This window comes from Oncorhynchus masou, chromosome 13 (assembly GCF_036934945.1).
Source record: "Oncorhynchus masou masou isolate Uvic2021 chromosome 13, UVic_Omas_1.1, whole genome shotgun sequence".
In the NCBI taxonomy this organism is placed as follows: domain Eukaryota; kingdom Metazoa; phylum Chordata; class Actinopteri; order Salmoniformes; family Salmonidae; genus Oncorhynchus; species Oncorhynchus masou.
In genome coordinates this window covers 59,519,926-59,542,573 of record NC_088224.1, presented here as the reverse complement: position 1 = coordinate 59,542,573, position 22,648 = coordinate 59,519,926, and the positions used below count along the sequence as shown (strand labels likewise).

At 44.8% G+C, this 22,648-nt stretch overlaps 1 protein-coding gene across 4 annotated transcripts in view; it reads left to right on the top strand.

The window, feature by feature from the left end:
* The window catches only part of LOC135552712 (numb-like protein), a 62,583-nt gene extending 47,056 nt beyond the window's left edge, over positions 1 to 15,527 (top strand). For all 4 annotated transcript variants that reach the window (XM_064984506.1, XM_064984505.1, XM_064984507.1 and 1 more), the window contains 7 exons: positions 92 to 166; positions 4,551 to 4,625; positions 7,663 to 7,803; positions 8,206 to 8,413; positions 9,426 to 9,689; positions 11,486 to 11,665; positions 12,200 to 15,527. In XM_064984506.1, the coding sequence (XP_064840578.1) occupies positions 92 to 166; positions 4,551 to 4,625; positions 7,663 to 7,803; positions 8,206 to 8,413; positions 9,426 to 9,689; positions 11,486 to 11,665; positions 12,200 to 13,089 (1,833 nt within the window). In that variant the 3' untranslated portion in view covers positions 13,090 to 15,527. The remainder of the gene's footprint in view (positions 1 to 91; positions 167 to 4,550; positions 4,626 to 7,662; positions 7,804 to 8,205; positions 8,414 to 9,425; positions 9,690 to 11,485; positions 11,666 to 12,199) is intronic.
* The last annotated feature ends 7,121 nt before the right edge of the window (positions 15,528 to 22,648 follow it).

Here is a 22,648-nt window from a genome sequence, read left to right as displayed (position 1 = left end):
ATCTTCATAATAGCCTTTGCGTCTCCCTCTCGGTTTTAACATTTTCTCTCTCTTTCTGTTGTTGTTTCTATCCCTCTTTCTCTCTCTGTAGTACCTGGGTCTGGTGGAGGTGGAGGAATCCAGAGGGATGCATGTGTGTGAGGAGGCTGTCAAAAAGCTCAAAATTGTAAGTATCCCTCCACTCTAAACCCCTGCAGGTACCTCTGTTGTATTTCTGTTTACGTACGCAGCCATGTTTTGTTGTATAGGCAGGTATTCTTATCCTGGTGGAGTTATCAACTCATTATAAGATATCCTGCACCGTGCACATATGCAGTAGTTCAACACACACACACCACTGCAGTCTCCTGCTCCCTCTCGAGATTTGTTCAGCTTTTTTCACCTGTTTATATTTTATCCTTCCAATTCCCTTTTTTCTCCTTACTCACCTCTTACCTCTTATCCCCAGATCCATATCTCCTCTCCTCTTCTGCCCACTACCTACCTCTATTTTGTCTTTAAGCTCAGACCAATCCCACCCCAAGCATCTGCATTTAATTCCTAATCTAAGCCCCTTGCTCCTTCTCCTGGTGGGGCTGAGCCCTCCTTAGTCTCAGTAATGAGCTCAGCTACTCAGACCTGACCATCCCCGTACCACAGCTTTAGAACAGCCGCCCGCCACTCGGCCCTCTGGGAAGGCAGAGTCGCCCAGGCCGTGCGAACAGTGTGACACAGAACAGGCCGGGTCACACAATCACAAGCAGCAAACAGCGAGAAAGCGACCATAGCATGTGCTACTGCCCGGGCCAGTGCCGCTGAGAAGCCTGGTATACTAGACAGGGACTTGGGGATAGGATGGCATGCAGTCAGAGTGAGGTCAGGAAGTAGGGGACACCCCCCTGTCAGCTCCCAGGCTCTCCCGACCTCGGGGCTCTGTCTGTGGGGAAGGAGTTGGGAGAGCAGGCCTAGACCCATGGAGAAGCCTGGACGGCTCCGGTGTTTCACTGTCTTGTTTGTTTTCCCAGCCTGACCCTTTTTTTCTCATCGTCTTTCATGGGCTTTGTCCACTGCTCAGCAGGGTAGTTGTGTGTGTGTGTGTGTGTGTGTGTGTGTGTGTGTGTGTGTGTGTGTGTGTGTGTGTGTGTGTGTGTGTGTGTGTGTGTGTGTGTGTGTGTGTGTGTGTGTGTGTGTGTGTGTGTGTGTGTGTGTGTGTGTGCACTCTAGCATGTGTGTATCTCTTCTATCCTTTAGCTTTCATCAGCAAGTCTGCTGCACCCCTGTCATCTCCTTTGTCACTTTTCTTTTACCTATAAACACACTCAGTTTCCTCCCTCTCCCTCTCTTTCTCTTTCTCTCTCCAATCTGCAGTATAGTGACTGGCTGTGATTCTGGCTGGTAGTCAGGGAGCAACTCTTAGCTTCTCTCGGAGGCTCTCCTCCTCTTCCTCTCCCACTACCTTCTCTCCATCGCTTTACCTTGTTTTTCACACGCTCCTCTATGTTTTACATCGTGCTCCTCCACCTCTCCTCTAGTTCAGCTCTCTCACTGCCTCAACTCTCTTCCTTCCCCTCTCCTTTACTCTCCCCTCGCACTTTCTCTTTGGGATTATGCAAAATACTGACGCTTCATCGGTTTGCCACGCTTTTCAAAGTCATTTCCTGCAGCGCTCTCAGTCTTCCTCATCTCGCTCTTTCTCCTTCCCTCGCACGCACGCACGCACGCCCACCACACACGCACGCACGCACGCACGCACGCACATACACACACACACACACACACACACACACACACACACACACACACACACACACACACACACACACACACACACACACACACACACACACACACACACACACACACACAAATCTCAGCCCCTCAGCAGGAATACTGCTCTCCCAGCTACCCTCATATTTTGATGGTATTTTTAGCCTGGCCTTGTTCTGGTGCCCCCTGCTGAATAGATAGAGAGGCTTGTGAAGCGAGACAGCCAGCTGGCTTCCCTCAGTAGGATAGCCGCCTCTATTTCTCTTTATCTACTGCCTCCTACAGAGAAACAGAACAACTGGGACATGCATTCCACTATTGCCACTTGAGGACAATGAAAACCCTTAGATCTACTATACAGCCACATGTTTTAGGCCTCTGGTGATCTGACTGCACCGGTCCTGCAGCATCAGTCAGATATATTCAAAATTGATGATGCCAGGCCAGAGTGATAGAATGGCCTTGTGGTGTGAGTGTGTTGGATGAGAGTGGTGCTCTCTCTCTCGCTCTCTCTCGCTCTCTCTCGCTCTCCTCCTCCCTCAATCCCTCCCTCCCAATACAATTAAATTTGAATGACTTTATTGTTATGATGTAACAATGTACATATTGCCAAAGCGTACTTTGGAAATTAAGTGATTCATTAATTTATAATATTAACACAATCAAAATAATAATAATCAAGATTGTTAACGGGACAATCAGTAACAACAATAACAATAACAATGGCATAGAGGACATGTGCAGGTTGGTTGGTCTGTCAGACACTGTGCCTCATCTTATGGCAGGCAGCAATGTAGTGCGCTGTTCACCCACAGTTCTCTGTGTCCTCGCCCAACCGGACTGGTAGCCTATTTTCACCAGAGAGGTCATTGAAACCTTAAATAAGGGTTTCACGTTTGGTTAAATGATACTCTAATTGTTTTACACTGTATTTTGTACATTTTGTCAGGAAATGCCGCTCTGTCTCGAGTTCTGCCGGGGTGCAGTGCAGCCTTTCCTCTATGGGGAGCCAGGTTTTCCTGTGTCTACCCTCCTCAATGGCAAGGCTGTGCTTACTAAGCCTGTACTTTGTCAAGGTTTTTCTATGGTGTTGATCAGTGACCATGGCCAAATAGTTTGTCATGGTGTACTATTGATTTAGGGTCAGATAGCACAGCATTTTGCTTTGTGCTTGTGTTTCCCAATAGGTCATGTAGTCTTGTTTAGACTGTGTTGTAATTTGATTTATTCTGATTGATTGGATGTTCTGGACCTGAGGCGTCAGTGTGTTAGTAGAACAGGTTTGTGAACTCAGCCCCAGGACTCTTGGCATTGCAGAGCCTGGTAATAATATGTGAGGGTGTCACTGTATTTTAGATGTTTCCAAAACGTAATTGCTATTTTTATGTTTTTATTATTCAGTGGATATTGGCCTAATTCTGCCCTGCATGCGTTGTTTGTAGTCTTCCTCTGGACATACTCTTAAAGAACTCTGCATGCGTTGTTTGTAGTCTTCCTCTGGACATACTCTTAAAGAACTCTGCATGCGTTGTTTGTAGTCTTCCTCTGGACATACTCTTAAAGAACTCTGCATGCGTTGTTTGTAGTCTTCCTCTGGACATACTCTTAAAGAACTCTGCATGCGTTGTTTGTAGTTTTCCTCTGGACATACTCTTAAAGAACTCTGCATGCGTTGTTTGTAGTTTTCCTCTGGACATACTCTTAAAGAACTCTGCATGCGTTGTTTGTAGTTTTCCTCTGGACATACTCTTAAAGAACTCTGCATGCAGTGTTTGTTCCATTGGGTGAAATCTTGTTTTGCAAGTGGACCCCACACCTCGCTGCCATTAAGTGCAATGAGACATTCAATTCGTTTTAGACAAATTTGAATAGGTATTTCAATTTCAATTTGTTTTTTTTAATGGCTTGGAATGCCTTGTGTACTTTCTCTCTCAGTTCATTTACTGTCTCATTTAGGTGTCCAGTTGAGCTTATTTTTAAACCTAAGTAATTGTAGTGTCTGCAGTATTCTATATTTTCTACCAATTGAAAACTTTGGTCTAATTCCCTGAGATCTGGATCTTCTCTGGACAATAATTATTTGTGTTTTTTGGGGTTAACTGCCAGGGCCCAGGTTTGGCAGTACTGCTCTAGCAGGTCCAGGCTCTGCTGTAGGTCATGTGCTGTGGGAGACAGCAGCCACAGGTCATCTGCGAATACCTGGCATTTAACCTCAGAATTGTGGAGATTTAGACCAGAGGCTGAGGATTTTTCTATTATATTGGCCAATTCTTTGATGTAAATATTGAGAAGCGCGGGGCTGACATTGCAACCCTGTTGAAGGCCTCGTACCTGGTTAAAGAATTGTATATTTTCTTGCTCATTTTGATAATACTCGTATAGCCATTGAATTATGTTATATGTTACCCCCTACACCACTTTCATTAACTTTTAGAACAGTCCTGTATGCCAAAATAGAATCAAATGCTTTTTGGAAGTCAATAAAGCAAGCATACATTTTTGTCTTATTGTGGTGGATATGTTTATCTATCAGGGGGTGTAGGGTGGAGGTATGATCAGCTGTGCGATGTTTTGGTATAAGTCCAATTATTGAGGAAGTTTATAACTCTTACATTTATAATACTGCAGAAAACCTCTCTTTTTTCCTCTCTTTTCTCTCTCACTCTCTCGCTCTCTCTCTATCTTTTTCTTTCCCTCTCTCTCTCACCCCTCCTCTCTCTATCTCTCTCTCCCTATCTCTTTCCCTATCTCTCTTTCCCTCTCTCGCTTTCTCTCTCTCTCCCTATCTCGGTCTCTCTCCACAGAGTGGCAAGAAGACAGTGAAAGCAGTGCTGTGGGTTTCAGCAGACGGTCTCAGAGTGGTGGATGACAAAACCAAGGTAAGAGTGTGCCTGCAGGGCTGTTTGCATAAAAGTGTGTGCTAATCATACATACAAACACACAAAGTCTGCTTCCAGATGTCAACAGTGACTAAACATGAAACAGCAGCCTGGGACCATAGGACCCTGCTGGTGGTCTCTATCTCAGTAAGTCCAGAGTTCGTATGACAGAGCAAGTGTACAGATGTATGATCATAATTTGATCACTCTGATGCAGGATAACTTTTCTGCAATGCTGGACATTTGAAATGTGTAGTGTATTTGAAGTTTAAAAAGGCTGCTGAAGTTTGTAATGTCCACATGGAAATCTTCCAACCCCTACAAACATTTCCATAATAATAATCCACATAATAATTCCCATTTCTGGTTGCTGCAGGATCATTTTTATGCCGTAGCAAACTGCCTCAAATTAAGATCCTACATCTGTAGTAGGTAAAGTGTGTTGGAAAGACAAAGAGAGAAAACTGCTCAGCAGGAGAGAAGCGGGCACTCCCTCTCTACCCTCCCCCTACTCCCCCGTTCGTCTTTTACTCTCCCCCTCTACCCTCCCCCTACTCCCCCGTTCGTCTTTTACTCTCCCCCTCTACCCTCCCCCTACTCCCCCGTTCGTCTTTTACTCTCACCCTCTACCCTCCCCCTACTCCCCCGTTCGTCTTTTACTCTCCCCTCTACCCTCTACCTACTCCCCGTTCATCTTTTACTCTCCCCCTCTACCCTCCCCCTACTCCCCCGTTCGTCTTTTACTCTCCCCCTCTACCCCCCTACTCCCCCGTTCATCTTTTACTCTCCCCCTCTACCCTCCCCCTACTTCCCCATTCGTCTTTTACTCTCCCCCTCTACCCTTCACCTTCACCACCCTTTCGGCTGCTACTCTCCCCCCTCTCGTTACCCACACTGCAGGTCTCTCTCTACCCCAGCACTTTCCCAGGTCACCTGCCATTCTCAGTCTGGGCTGAGATTGATGATGTCACCCTTCACACTCAGAGCACAAGGACCATACCTCGTGCCTGTCCCGATGACTGTGTTTATCCTCGCTGGCCAAATTAGACTTACTTTAGGCCGGACTGCTGAGTTTTCACACTTGACATTTAAAATGTAAATATATTGACAGCATGACTTGAATTTGACATCAAATTCGTACTTCGGCCTCAGACAGAGCCTGACTGTAAATTCCAGTTCTGTTCTTCCTCCTTCTCTCCCTTCTCTCTTGTCCACTCTCCCTCATGGATTTAAAAGGAATGGATTGGGGCAAGGAACTTCCTCCAGCCAACGTTTTCACCAGTCCGATGCTTTTATATACTTGGATGTCAAAGGGGGCTTTGGGGAGGGAGACACAGTACACACACACACACATAACATTTGATTTGACACACACACAAAGAAACACACATGCACACCTCAGTACAGGACTGTCTGGCCGCCAGGGGCCCCTATTGCGAGTGCAATTACCCACGTTTCTTGTCAGGCCAGAGAAAAGAAAGGGGGGAGAAACAGTCCCACTAAGCAGTCTTTTTTGTTTCCTGTGTGGCAGTAGACAAATAGACCCCCCTTCCCCCCTCAGCATCCCTCTACCTCCCCTCTTTATTGTAACCCCCTACCTCACTGAGTCAGCACAGTCTCCTGAAGACCCTCCCCTCCCTCCCTCTCCCGGTCCACTTAAAGTCAGCGTTAAAGAACACCACCGCCACAGAGAAAGAAAGCCCCCTCTCCGCCTCTGTATCTGACCCATGTGACATGACTCAGCACTGTGCCCCCTTTCAGTTTTTCAGTGACATGCCTATGAGTGATCCCCCACAACCCCACACACACCCCTTGCTATCCCCCTCACCTCCACCCACCCAGAGGAAACCCAGTCCAGCGCTCGCACACACACATAACCAGACGTTCACTTCCACCACCAGCCTTTCTTCATCTACTAATTGGCTCTGAATGAATAGACTGTTATTTATTCCTTGCCCGCTACATTCATCCCTCTCTTCCTATTCCCAGATGAAGAGTGGAAGGAAGTCCCTAGATGAGTGTGAGCCCCGTTTCCCTTTCATCTCTTGTTTCCCACTCCTTCCACTCTGACTCAAAGGGTGTCGGGAGCCCAGGGGCCACTAGTGACATGGGGGGGGGGGGGGCTTCCTCACCTGATAGTTCCCTGTGGTCACCAGCCGAAACTCCTGAATGAGCCTGATACAGATTCTGGAACAAGAGAAAAACAAAGTGTTTAAAACATCATGTCTTACACCATATTTTACATCATGTCTTACATCATATTTTACGTCATGTCTTACATCATGTTTTACATCATGTTTTATATAATATCTTACATCATAATTTACATCATGTCTTACATCATGTTTACATCGTTTGCATCATGTTTTACATCATGTTTACATCATGTTTTACATCATGTTTTATATCATATTTTACATCATAATTTACATCATGTCTTACATCATGTTTACATCATGTTTGCATCATGTTTTATATCATATCTTACATCATAACTTACATAATGTCTTACATCATATTTTACGTCATGTCTTACATCATATTTTACATCATGTTTACATCATGTTTTATATCATATCTTACATCATATTTTACATCATGCCTTACATCATATTTCCTTAATGTCTTACATGATGTTTACATCATGTTTTACATCATGTTTACATCATGATATAAAACATGTTTACATCATGTTTTGCATCATGTTTTACATCATGTTTGCATAATGTCTTACATCATGTTTTACATCCTGTTTTATATCATGTTTTACATCATGTTTTACATCATGTTTACATCATGTTTTGCATCATGTTTTACCTCATGATTTGTAGAGCTGTGAACAAGATCTAGTGCTTGAGAGTAACAAAGGTTGATTTTCGGTAGATTATCTTTCCTCACCAAATAATGACATTTGATGTTTTAGTATGTGTGTTTTAATCATATGCATTCTCTATAGGCTAACATGTTATGTGTGATACGTTTCATTTATGACGTGGCAAAATCAGCCTTCTCTACAATGTAATGTCTTTGTCTTTAGGACCTCATCGTAGACCAGACCATTGAGAAGGTGTCCTTCTGCGCACCCGACCGCAATTATGACAAGGCTTTCTCCTACATCTGCCGTGACGGCACCACACGCCGCTGGATCTGCCACTGCTTCATGGCCCTGAAGGACTCGGTGAGGGTGTGTGTGTGTGTGAGTGGGCCCAGGCCCAGCGACTAGTCCAATCCCCATATCGCTCACCCAGGGATTAAGATTAGGATTACTCTAGGGTTATCTCCATCTCAATTGCTTCTTTTAGCCCTATCCACTGTGACCTCCTGGCACTCGGAGACATATTTCCTACAGGGTGATAATCACTTTTATAGTGTCAAGTCATTGCTCAAAGACATGGCTTTGGTTTGATAAAGCATTTTCCAGTATGGAAATTGACTGGCTTTAGGCTATATTCAGATTTGTCAATGTGTATGTTTCAGTATTAGTGGCCATTCACACATAATAGAGTTGTACACACATGCAAACATGCATGCGCCCACGTACACTCGGAGGGGTGTTGACCGGGTGTGTTGCGGTCACCAGGGCGAGCGTATGAGCCACGCCGTGGGCTGTGCCTTCGCCGCCTGTCTGGAGAGGAAGCAGCGGCGCGAGAAAGAGTGCGGCGTCACAGCCTCGTTCGACGCCAGCCGCACCTCCTTCGTGCGCGAGGGCTCGTTCCGCATGACGTCATCCAGCCAGCAGGGGGGCGAGCGCGATGACATCACGAAGCAGCTGCAGGACAAGAAGAAAGGTATGAGGAGACGGAGAGCAGCACAAACACACAGACAGTCACACCTGTCTCTCACATTCTAATGTATCACTGGAAAGTTACTGGAAGGTCCAATGTGGCCTCTGTGTTATAGAGCTAACAGGAGGGTTGACTCACTGTCGATGGTCGTTGTTCTCCTCAATCACTTTGAAGTGTAACAACACATCTACTGTATGTTGGCTAGTAGTAACCCTTATCAGTGTTATTGGCTGTAGTGGTTACTGGTTGTAGTCCAACATTTACCCTGGTCATTGTAGTCCAACATTAACCCTGGTCATTGTAGTCCAACATTAACCCTGGTCATTGTAGTCCAACATTAACCCTGGTCATTGTAGTCCAACATTAACCCGGGTCATTGTAGTCCAACATTTACCCTGGTCATTGTAGTCCAACATTTACCCTGGTCATTGTAGTCCAACATTAACCCTGGTCATTGTAGTCCAACATTTACCCTGGTCATTGTAGTCCAACATTTACCCTGGTCATTGTAGTCCAACATTAACCCTGGTCATTGTAGTCAAACATTAACCCTGGTCATTGTAGTCCAACATTAACCCTGGTCATTGTAGTCCAACATTAACCCGGGTCATTATAGTCCAACATTTACCCTGGTCATTGTAGTCCAACATTAACCCTGGTCATTGTAGTCCAACATTTACCCTGGTCATTGTAGTCCAACATTTACCCTGGTCATTGTAGTCCAAGATTAACCCTGGTCATTATATACCAACATTTACCCTGGTCATTGTAGTCCAACATTAACCCTGGTCATTGTAGTCCAACATTAACCCTGGTCATTGTAGTCCAACATTAACCCTGGTCATTGTAGTCCAAGATTAACCCTGGTCATTATTGTCCAACATTTACCCTGGTCATTGTAGTCCAACATTAACCCTGGTCATTGTAGTCCAACATTAACCCTGGTCATTATTGTCCAACATTTACCCTGGTCATTGTCGTCCAACATTAACCATTGTACTCTGTCTGTCTCCAGAGCCCCCGTGTACCATCCCAGCCATCCCCTCTGGCTCCTCCTCACCCCCTGAGGGCTCGGCCTCGCCTGTGGGACAAGGGGTGGAGCATGCAATCCCGCGACGTCACGCGCCCATTGAGCAACTGGTGCGTCAGGGCTCCTTCCGGGGCTTCCCGGCCCTCAGCGGGAAGAACTCGCCGTTCAAGAGGCAGCTCTCGCTGCGCCTCAACGACCTGCCTTCCAACCTGCAGCGCAAGACCGCCGACTTCCAAAGCAAGAACCCAGGTTAGCCTCACCTGTTTATGTTAGCTTAGCTAAGTCTCTGCATTCTATGACCAAGGACAAAGAGTGGTTAGCCTCACCTGTTTATGTTAGCTTAGCTAAGTCTCTGCATTCTATGACCAAGGACAACAAGTGGTTAGCCTCACCAGTATAGGACAACATAGTCCTGCAATGCCATCCTTCCATGTTGTGTTCATCACTTGGAGGAAGCCTGGAAATCAAGGCTAATGTCAACCAGAGCCTGGAGTTTTCGTACCTTCATGGCATGACCAAGGCTAAGTCAGGGCTTTTTCCTGGTCAGATCATGGGTCAGAAAAAACTCTGACCCAAGTGAAGCCAGAGATTGATTGGGGTCATAATAGCAGTGGAGTTGATCATTAGTGTGTTATTAAGGATGTTGTTAATTGCTGTGGCTGATTGCTGAGTCCATGTAATGGTTATAAGTATGATAATTAGGATTCCCAGCACGGCTTTGTTCCTGCTGTAGTAAAGTAGATTAAACCTCTCAGTTATGTTGATTATAGTTATTATGAAGCTGATGGTGGCAGGCCGTGGCTTTTAATAATTAATAAACACACATTTCTGAAGGTTGCAGCACAATTGTGCCTGACATCTATTTACATTCATGTATGCAGCAGTAGCATAGTGTACAGAGACTCTCTCTTTCGTATAGGATCTGTACCTATTTGAATCCCACGCATGCATAGAAGACACCCACACACGCACTTAGCTCGCAATAGAAGCCACACGAGAATGAACACGCAAGCACAGGACACATGTACACACACCCACACACACACACAGTAGCAGCTAATTTCATAGCTCTCTCAGTGAACAATGTGTCTATGAGCAGTCTCCACTAGACCAGTCCCTCCACATCCCCTTAAAGCTGTCATGTCCACAGAGACAGCCCCCAGCCAGCCACTCTCACAGCCATAGACTCAGAGATTGTAGTACACATACACACACACGGATGCACACATGCATGCACACTAACACTACACTACTACACAGAGAAACCCCACAGCTGCTCTCGTCCTCTCTGAACCCTATGGGCAAATGAAATGTTCAGAAAGAGAGACATTACAAGGCAGTCATGAACAAAGCAGCAGGGCTCTCCAGACAGAAAGACACTCTACATCTGCACCGGGAGTAGTTCTTCTAAGCAAGGTCATATTCATTAGGCACCAAACAGAAGAAAACAGACTGAAACAGGGTGTGACTACTTAAACTTGTCCAATAGGAAATGCCCATTTTCATTTTCGTTGCAAAAGGTTTTGCTACGGTGTGCCCTAATTAATAGGACCCAACAGAGAGACGATGCAGCAGCAGCTCCATAGGGATTACATCCACCACTGACCCCTCTGGTTCTGATTGGCCCCACAGCTCTCTCTGCTCTCCACAGGCTTTGCTCTCTCTCTGTCAGGGACAGGTCACTGATAGGGGAATTACACAAATTGTGAGCTATTTTTATGTACTGGCTATAGGTTGAGAGGTTTTCTCTGTTTTCTACACTAAGGATTTAGGCTATAGAAAATCTCATGCATGAATAACAGACTGGTCGGGTGTGTTACAGAGGAACTTTTATTTTCTGACTTTGAAGTACAAACGATTATGTAGACCTCATAGGACCATGGGAACAGATTACTTTTCAATAAAAGGCTTAGAAATGTTAACATCCGGTGTCATGTACTTTAATCTTATATCATTATATAAGTGTATGTTTGGCCCAAGACTTTAATCTTGCCATCAAATCATCCAAAGGAAAGCCAATCGTCAACCCTTCTCCCCCTCTGTAGTCCCAGAGATGGATCTGTCCGTGTGTGGCGAGGCAGACAGCAGCATCAACGCTCTGTGCAGCCAGATCAACCATTCTTTCACCAGGCCCTCTGAGGAACTCTTCTCCAACCCCACCCCCAACGGCCTGCCAGCCTGCACTGTGCCCCCAGCCATCCCCCCTCCCCCTGCCCCCCTGCAAGGTAACTCATTGACTACCTTATCATTCTCTCTCTATGAGCTCTAGTCCAACTTTGTATTCGGAATGTGTTTGTATTGTGTTTGTAATGCTTTTGTATTGTGTTTGTAATGCTTTTGTATTGTGTTTGTAATGCGTTTGTATTGTGTTTGTATTTGTAATGTTTCTAATGCTCTATTGTTTCTAATGCTTGTAAGGCTGAATTGCCTGCGAAGTGTCAGTTATCTCTAGGCCGGGATTCAGTCTGTGATGTGCTACAGTGCAGGTCACTATACAGCCGTCAATGGAGCTTTTTAAAGGCCTTTTACCCGATGTTTGTGGAGGTCACATTCATGGTAAATGTTGTGCATGTCGGCACAACCCTTAAAAAGTTTGTTGTATATATGGCACGCCTTGCATTGAATCCTGGCCCTAATCAGCTGCCGAATAGGGAGTGTGTGTGTCCTCTGTGCTCGACATGGTAAAGCGGTAGAGAGATCCAGCAGCAGGGTTGATGTAATGTGCGATTGACGTGTGGTGCTCTGCTTCTCTTCCACAGCCACGTCCTCCTGGGTGCAGGCCGAGCCCCCGGTCCAGTCCCCTCCACCGGTGGTCCACAGTGGGCACAGGAGGACGCCCTCCGAGGCTGAGCGCTGGCTGGAGGAGGTGGCCCAGGCCGTCAAAGCCCAGCAACAGACCCCCAACCTGCCCCCGCCACCCATCCAGCCCACCCCTGCCATTCCAGGGCCACCCATGTCAAGCACACCTATGTCATGTGTGCCCCTAATGGGGGCATCCATGCCAGGGGCAACCATGCCAGGGGTACCTGGCTCCCTGCCCACTTCCATGCAGCCCTTTCCCTTGTCGTTTGATGCCACTCCCGCGCCCGTGGGCATGTATACCCAGCCACCCATGCAGCCAGCGTTTGTACCCATGCAGACCTACATGCCCGCCCTGGCCAACAGCATGGCGTACTCCAACGCCAGTGTGCCTGTGGTGGGCATCACGCCTTCCCAGATGGTGGCTAATGTTTTCTGCACGGCAGGCGGCTCTACCGGCGGGCCTTCCATGGGCATGGGCTCAGGGCCTAAAATGGGCACGCTCAGTGGCGGGCATCGCCACTCTTTCTCCGGCCAGCCGGGCGGGTTCCCTATGCCACCCTTTGGAGCTCATCCCACAGTCAACGGCCTCCCCCACAACATTCCCACCTCCTCTCTCGCCACCATCACGCAGAACGGCACTAGCAGCAGCTGGCCACCGGAGAGCACACAGCTGGCCAACCCGCCACAAGCCAATGCCCAGGAGGTTGATCGCTTCGAGGCAAAGTGGGCTGCGCTGGAAACCAAATCGCAACCCAAGGCGGCACCCAACCCTTTCTCCAATGACTTGCAAAAGACCTTTGAGATCGAGCTTAAACTCGGTATTAACCCAGGTCAGGCCACTGCATAGACTATGATGATGCAGACCCCCAACCAGACTGAACCACTCCACTCAGCCCCTACCCCCGTGCCCTAAATGCTTTCGCTACCCCCCTCTTAATTTTCTCCTCCTCTGTTGAGACCCCAGGATGTAAATTGGGTCTGAATGCAGGGGGGACATGATGACTGTGTATGGGGCTCCTCGCAATACATTCCATGGGATTTCTAGCAATCATGTTCTGCGTGGGGATCTATGGAGGAGCCAGAGAATATGGACACATCACAGGACACTGAGATGATACACAGAGAAATTACGCTGATGTTACCCAAGCACAGCAAAGGCCCTGGTTGACTAGCCAATGACACGACTCGACGGTAGAGAACCCAAAGGAGGCGTCGACCAATAAGAGTGACAGTTTGACGGCCAAAATTGTTTTATTTATTATTTTTACTTAGATTTTAACCGTTTTAGTTTTACATCATTTTCTTTTTCTTCATCAGTGTTCAAAGGTTGTTTCTCCCTGTATTTATTTTGTGTGGAACTAGAAAGAGGAGGGAAATAACGAGCAACTGTAACTGGCAGCGGAGGGAGCAAAGAGAGGGAGTGAGTCATGAAACCAGAGGCTGGAAACGAGTGTAAATAGCATGCTTTTTTCACCCTCTATTTCTTACCAATCCACGTATAACCGCCAATTTGCTATTCAACCCAAATGAGTCACTGTTAGCTAAATCACCATGGTGACCTAACACACCTCTGTCCCAGTGCCACTCCACCTGCACGACAGACACACTAGCACCCTAGAACATTCTGGAAAGGGTACAAATGGTCCAGATAGTACGGCACATTCCAACGTGGTTGGTTGACTCTCGTCATATTCTGAAACAGTAGTAGTCACCCCCAGTACGAGTTTAGTCAGTCAACACTACGAGGATCTATTTGGGAATGTTGAGCCTGATGTTCAAGAGAGGCGGGAGGGAAGAGCTTGAGCACTTCGTAAGATAAGGATGGCGAGGTCGGGATAGCTTTATTTGAGAGGAAGTTATGATGTTGTTTTGTCGCTGGGACTGGGATTGAAATAGCACCCTATTCCTACATAGGGCCTTGGTCAAACGTAGGGCCTCCCACTGGGCACAGCCGTCAATTCAACGATGGTTCAACTTCATTTAATTGAAATGACGTGGATACAACGTTGATTCAACCAGTGTGTGCCCAGTGGGCTGGGTCAAGCTGCACTTCTGACATAGTGGGACTACAGTCAGTTTGTAGAGGCTTCTGGATCCAGGCTCTTGTCCTGAGGCCATTGTGACAGGAAGACGTTATGGCGCCTGCTGTGTGCTCTACCAGGCTGAGTAAAGATGCCTAGAGGAAGTGATGAGTCATTTACCACTTTAAACAGACAGAGGAAGGCATCCATCTTTGTAGAGGGAAAACAAAGACATGAAAGTGATACGGATAGTCGGGGAAGAGGGAAAGAAAACGGGAAGGTGAAAGGTAGACGAGAGATCGAGGGCATACTTACGAGAATGAGATGAGGAAGTGGACTATTGAAGGGCTGTGATGAACAGAGAAAAGACGAAAGAAGAAAAACGTTATGTTAAACAGACTGGTTGTTTCATTCCTTTAATGTCCTTTCACTGCGCCCAAACAAAGGTACTTCGGCTAGAGTTATAGTCACCATGCATTTAGAGCTCAGCAGAAACAAGACTGTTTGATCATATTCTCAAAAGAGGCATTTCCTTCTGTGACTTTAGTTGAAACACACAAAGACAGTAAATGTGCAGTATACTATAGCTACAATCCCATATCGGAATTTTAGCCCATTTGGCAGGACTTCCAATGGCAGGTCAAGACGGGGCAAACGCATGTGCTTCGATGGGATGCTTTGTGCTATTTGCCATTATAATGCTTTATGTACGATCCTGCCCCAAACAACAGGAGTGTAGGGGGAGTGAGACGGAGTGGAACCCAGGGGACCAGTGTTATTGAATGGACATCACAACTAGACAAACAGGCTCCATCCATCCCGCTCTCCTGGTCATTAACTCCTTAGGACTCGGCCAATCAGGCGTTGCCATTTTCACGCGGCACAATACTGACTGACATCCATTTGCTTTCCCAAAGATATAAAGCAGTAGTGAGGAGACATGCTTTTGCTCGTTTAGACAAATAGCTTTTCTAAATGAATTCTCTCCCCGTCTTTTAAGAGAAAAGACATAGTCATTCATGAAATTGCTGTTTTTATTTAGTTAAATGACCCTTGTTTGCACGCCCTTTAAATTAAACTGTAGGTTAATTATGTTCAAAATAAGAACTAAATTACCTCTTAAACTCGATTGTAAACCACAGTGTAGTGATAACAAACTAGTGGAGTTTATTTTTATTCTTTATTTACAGAATTTTGTATTTAAACCTACATATTTGTATTGTAATTACATTGTACAAAGATAAATAAATAATATAATATTAAACTCGTGTTGGTGTTTGCATTCTGTATCATTCTCACCCTCCCTTTCTCCCAATGTAGGTCATGTACCTGTCTTATCCTTATCTTCACCAGTACTAGTAGATCAAATGTATCTGCACCCTCTGCCAACGGGGATGCGTGTACCATTGGCATAAAAAAGCCTCATGTATATAGTCTACTTTTAATAAAGATGGTCAATAATTGAACAGCACCAGTCATTCAATTCAGTGAATTCTCTCCATAGCTGTATTTTATATCTCAAACCTACTGTATGCCCTGAAAGTCATGGAGTGAAGCGTTGAAGAATTCTCTCTCATTGAAGGCATTGACTACGCTTGCCAACTCTACCGCTGTTCACAGTACTTTCTCTGGTGTCTTGACAAAAGCTCAGGCCTCTAATGCGACCAGACAAGGCCCCTTTTCTTCCCCAAGGGCCATGAAAAAGAGGACAGCCACAGAACACGAGTCATTTTAGTAGTAACTCTCTCGTCATTGTCTTTCCGCTACTGCTTACTGCAGCGCTGAGGAAGAATCGGGACAACAGGAAACACAACAAAGACAGAGTTAGAATGAGGACAGGCCCCACTACTACAGAACAGTGCAAGGGAAATGGGTTGCCATGGACACAGCAGTGAAAGGGTCATTTATAAACATCCCAACACTGCCAGAGTAGGCAGAAAAAGCTCAGTACATATATAAATTAAACTGCCATAGGGAAAGAATGTTGTTGGAAATAAAAAAGCAGACTAATGTGCTCACGTAGGCCAAATCCTAGTGGTGTCTGTCTGGCCTGAGGAGAAGCTGTCATCTAAGACTTCTCACTGTTTTTATTATGGACATGCTGAACTGCAGGGCCCATATTCATAAAGCATATCAGAGTATCATTTTATTGTGTATTACTGCTGCTACTTTACCCCAATTCAATTTATGATCTGGGTGCAATATCCCCTAAAGTCATTCTTTATATCAACAACACACATTTTTATCTGCTTTCAATCTGGTGCGTCACACAGAGCTGGTAAGTGTATGACGGCAGCATGTGATATCAGAATGGGAATCAGTAACTGTGTTTGTGTAATAGCGCTAACCCAGATATTGGAATGGGCAAATAATACATTCACTGCTATTTGTTTCTAGTGTTTTAAGATTGGTGTATGGATACTGTGGCACATCTGTTTCCAGTTCACGTCTGTTAAATGTTGCTTTACCACCGTTAGAATAACGTTGGGAATTGCTATGGATGTGAAATGTAAGTGCTCGCACGTGACCTTTAAAGTCCTTGAGGTGAGGGAGGTGATGATTGATCAGTTCAGAGTCCATTGTTCTCGTCCCTGTCGCAGGCTGCTAATCTAACATACAGTCACTCAACGAGGTAATTTGAACAGATGAAAGGTGTATTTTAATATTTATGTTTCTTAAAGAATATTTTATCTTCAGTATAAAAATTGTGGTTTGAAGCCTCATTGGCTCCAAGCAAGCTCAAAATGTCAAAACACACAGACACACACACACACTCGGAAGGTATTCAGACCACTTGACTTTTTCCACATTTTGTTATGTTACAGCCTTATTCTAAAATGGATTAAATAGTCCCCCCCCCCATCAATCTACACACAATACCCGATAATGACAAAGCAAAAACAGGTTTTTAGACATTTTTGCAAATATACACATACTACCGTTCAAAAGTCTGGGGTTTCATAGAAATGTCCTTGCTTTTGAAAGAAAAGCACATTTTTTGTCCTTTAAAATAACATCAAATTTATCAGAAATACAGTGCATACAGTGTAGACGTTGTAAATTACTATTGTAGCTGGAAACGGCAGATTCTTAATGGAATATCTACATAGGCGTACAGGGGCCATTTATCAGCAACCATCACTCCTGTGTTCCATTGGCATGTTGTGTTAGCTAGCTACAGCATTTGTGGGTTCGATTACAGGCTCAAAATGGTCAGAAGCAAAGAACTTTCTTCTGAAACTTGTCAGCCTATTCTTGTTCTGAGAAATGAAGGCTTTTCCATGTGAGAAATTGCCAAGAAACTGAAGATCTTGTACAACGCTGTGTACTACTCCTTTCACAGAACAGTGCAAACTGGCTCTAACCAGAATAGAAAGAGGAGTGGGAGGACCCAGTGCACAACTGTGCAAGAGGACAAGTACATTAGAGTGTCTAGTTTGAGGAACAGATGCCTCACAAGTCCTCAACTGGCAGTTTCATTAAATAGTACCTGCAAAACGCCAGTCTCAACGTCAAAAGTGAAGAGGCGACTCTGGGATTCTGGCCTTCTGGCCTCCCAGAAGAGTAGAGGCTTTTATAGCACCAAATGGGGAACAACTCCATATTAATATACATGATTTTGGAATGAGATGTTCCATGAGCAGGTGTCCACATAGTTTTGGCTATGTAGTGTATCTAAACGCACGCATGCTTGCACATGCGTGTAAATGCACACACAACCATGCAAACGCATGCTTTCATGTGCACCCACCCACCCATCCACCCGCCCACACACGAACACACACAAAGCCTCCACCATTCTAGAAGGTTGGTTGATATTGTTGCCTGTGAGGCCTGACTGGTTGGATACTCAGTGCTTTTTCCTCACCCCTCCCACTCTTCTCCCCCACCACTGTGTCCAGCCCTGGAGCTCTGACTGGCGCCTTGGCACTGCCCAACTGCACTGGCGCCACTTCATCCCCTGCCAGCTCCTACCGACACCTGCCAGCAGCTGTCATTCATAAATAACAAGCCCGATAGCTGCCAGGGTGTCCCAGGGAGGGCATGATGCCCACATAGACTACCCATAGACCAATATGTGTAGTCTACAGTATGTGGACATGACAATATGCATACAACTAACCTATATGTACCTGTTCCAATAGGGGACTATTGATTACGACCATAATTGGGAATAAGATGGAGACATACAGTACCAGTCAAAGGTTTGGACACACCTACTCATTCAAGCCTTTTTCGTTATTTTTTACTATTTCCTACATTGTAGAATAATAGTGAAGACATCAAAACTATGAAATAACACATATGGAATCATGTAGTAACCAAAAAAAGTGTTAAACAAATCCAAATAGATTTTATAACCAGCATGGCTATCACAGCATTCTGCAGCGATATGCCATCCCATCTAGTTTGAACTTAGTGGGACTATCATCTGTTTTTCAACAAGACAATGACCCAACACACCTCCAGGCTGTGTAAGGGCTATTTGATCAAGAAGGAGAGTGATGGAGTGCTGCATCAGATGACCTGGCCTCCACAATCACCTGACCTCAACCCGATTGAGATGGTTTGGGATGAGTTGGACCGCAGCGTGAAGAAAAGCAGCCAAGTGCTCATCATATGTGGGAACTCCTTCAAGACTGTTGGAGAAGCATTCCAGGTGAAGCTGGTTGAGAGAATGCCAAGAGTGTGCAAAGCTGTCATCAAGGCAAATGGTGGCTAAATTTTGATTTGTTTAACACTTTTTTGGTCACTACATGATTCCATATGTGTTATTTCATAGTTGTAATGTCTTCACTATTATTCTAATGTAGAAAATAGTCAAAACAAACTAAAACCCTTGAATGAGTAGGTATGTGCAAACTTTTGGCTGGTACTCTACATAGTTGGAACAGTTGCCTATTACCTTTGAAACATAATGCTTTGATTTTTCACCATCTTCATTGCAGTCCGAATCTGTGTACACAACAGATGCAAGATATTATGCAATTGTTCAAAGCTCCTGGTACAGTATGTGATGCAGTAAAGGTCATCACTAGTGTGTTTAATCTACCGTCTGCCATCCTCATCTCATGTTGCCTCCTTCTACATGCGATTAATGTATTACAGTAAGTCAACATGGATAAATGTTGGTATGTACATCAAACGGTCATCATTCAAAACAAGATTAAATTGAATTAACCATTTCTGTCAAAACCTACCATGGTTCAATGATATCAGTAGTTATGTAGGCCATAGTGGTTAAGAAATCCCTGTCCAATCACTGTCACTTTGTCAACCACTGCGAATTGATGCTGCAGGCAGGGAATGACATTGCTATTGATGTACCTCCACCTAGTGGCAAGAAAGGATTATTGCGCATTATACAACTGATCCATTTTACATTAGTCATTGTAGGAGCATCATCTAACATAAGAATATTTTGTCCCATATCCTTCAGCAGGTTGACTCTGTCTTAGTCTGTCTCATGTCAACACATAGTCCCATTGATAAAAATGAAGTAGTTGGAGTAGGAATTGTAGCATTGTGTGTGTTTTTGTGTGCATGACTACACTACGCATTTAATTTCTCTCCTGTAATTATATAATATAGGCCCCATAACTTCTCCATTATGCTCCAGAACTCACAAATCACAGTGGACCACCGTGCCTTCAGTGTGCTATGTCATTAATTTAATGGTTGGGTGGTGTTCTGGGGGCAGTTCACTGTGGCTGCATTCACACAGGCAGCCCAATTCTGATTTTTTTTTTTTTTTTTACTAATTGATCTTTTGACCAATCAGATCAGTGTTGAAAAAGATCTGTGAGAAGTTCTGATGTGATTGGTCAAAAGATTAATTAGTGGAAAGAATTGAGCTGCCTGTGTAAACGTAGCCTTAGATCCCTGCTATCCTGCTCATGGAACCCTTCTACTAATCACAATGCCACAAGTGGATTAGTAGAACAGATAAAATTCAACCTTTATGCTGGTTCAGGTTAATTTAATTTAGTATTTTATCTTAATCCAGACCATAATGGATATACAGTAGGTGAGCAGGTGCTGTACTTTTGACTTTCCTCTGTTTACAATGCGCTACAATTCAGGGGTCAGTGAATTCAGGAAGTGATTTTAATTAATGTCAAAAACTTTTTATACAGTAGGTTCTCCATTTTAGTTTATCGAGAAGTCATTGGAAATATAAGACCATTTTTCAATTATTGAATTGGAATTTCAGTTTGCTTTCTGAATTGACTGACTTCAATTCCAATTGACCCCAACCCTGCTACAATGCTAAACCTATGAGACAGTTTTTCCACATTTTGTTACACTACAACCTTACTCTAAAATGTGTTAAATTGTTTATTCCCCCTCATCAATCTCCACACAATACCCCATAATGACAAAGCAAAAACAGGTTTTTAGAAATATCACATTTGTGTAAGTATTCAAACCTTCGACTCAGTACTTTGTTGAAGCACCTTTGGCAGAGATTACTGCATCGAGTTTTCTTGGGTATGACACTACAAGCTTGGCAAACCTGTATTTGGGGAGTTTCTCCCATTCTTCTCTGCAGATCCTCTCAAGCTCTGTCAGGTTGGATGGGGAGTGTTGCTGCACAGCTATTCAGGTCTCTCCAGAAATGTTTGATCGGGTTCAAGTCTGGGCTCTGGCTGGGACACTCAAGGACATGCAGAGACTTGTCCCGAATCCACTCCTGCATTGTCTTGGCTGTGTGCTTAGGGTAATTCTCCTGTTGGAAAGTGAACCTTCGCACCAGTCTTACGTCCTGAGCGCTCTGGATCAGGTTTTCATCAAGGATCTCTCTGTACTTTGCGCCGTTCATCTTTGCCTTGATCCTGACTAGTCTCCCAGTCCCTGCCGCTGAAAAACATCCCCACGGCATGATGCTGCCACCACCATGCTTCACTGTATGGATGGTGCCAGGTTTCCCCCAGACGTGACGCTTGCCATTCAGGCCAAAGAGTTCAATCTTGGTTTCATCAGACCAGATAATCTTGTTTCTCATGGTCTGAGGGTCTTTAGGTGCCTTTTGGCAAACTCAAAGTGGGCGGTTATGTTTATTTTACTGAGGAGTGACTCCCGACTGGCCACTCTCCCATAAAGGCCTGATTGGTGGATTGCAGCAGAGATGATTGTCCTTCTGGAAGGTTCTCCCATCTCCACAGAGGAACTCTGGCGCTCTGTCAGAGTGACCATTGGGTTCTTGGTCGCCTCCCCCCTTTCTCCCCCGTTGGCTCAGTTTGGCCGGGCGGCAAGCTCTAAGAAGAGTCTTGGTGGTTCCAAATTTCTTCAATTTAAGAATGATGGAGGCCATTCTGTTCTTGAGGACCTTCAATGCTGCATACATTTTTTGGTACCGTTCTCCAGATCTGTGCCTCGACACAATCTTGTCTCGGCACTCTACAGACAATTTCTTCAACTTCATGGCTTGTTTTTGCTCTGACATGCACTGTCAACTGTGGGACCTTAATATAGACAGGTGTGTGCCTTCCAAAATCATGTCAATCAATTTAATTTACTACAGGTGGACTCCAATCAAGTTGTAAAAACGTCTCAAGGATGATCAATGGAAACAGGATGCACCTGAGCTCAATTTCGAGTCACATAGCAAAGGGGCTGAATACTTAGGTAAATATGGTATTTCTGTTGTATATTTTTAATAAATGTGCTAAAAAATATAAAAACCTGTTTTCGCTTTGTCATTATAGGGTATTATGTGTAGATTGATGAGGGGAAACCATTATTTAATCAATTTTAGAACAAGGCTATAATGTAACAAAATTTGGAAAAAGTCAAGAGTTCTGAATACTGACTGAAGGCACTGTATCTGTAAGCTACTTTATATTCAAAATCAATCTATAGCTCATTTCCTGTTTATGTCTCAGCATTACATGGGAATTGTGGGTAATAATGTGTTCCTTCTGTGAAGGAGGCATGTTTTCCACAAGGGGCATGAAACTCCTCATGGAATTGGGCCAAATCCATTTATATACTGTAATTGGTATGATTCAAGGAAATGGTTGTCATTTCATGGCTCTTAGTCTGATTTACCACCCTGTTTTCTCTGAGAAACCTACACAGAAAAACAGACCAATCACCTTCACATGACCTTGGGTCTTTCAGGAACTAGCCAATCTGGTGAATAAAATAGAGTGATGGTCCAGGGCACTCCGTCAACAGAACCTCCACCTATGTTCCCAGGTCAGTACTTATACCTTCGCTCCACTGTGGCTGAGTTTTTATCAGTTCTTATGCAACTCAATTCTTTCTAGCTTGACCTGACGTTTCTGAAGAAGGTTGAGGTTAGATAAATCCAGATGGAGGTTCGAGAAATGGCAGGGCTAATGGCCTATATGTACCCAATGGAGACAACCTCTCTGCCAG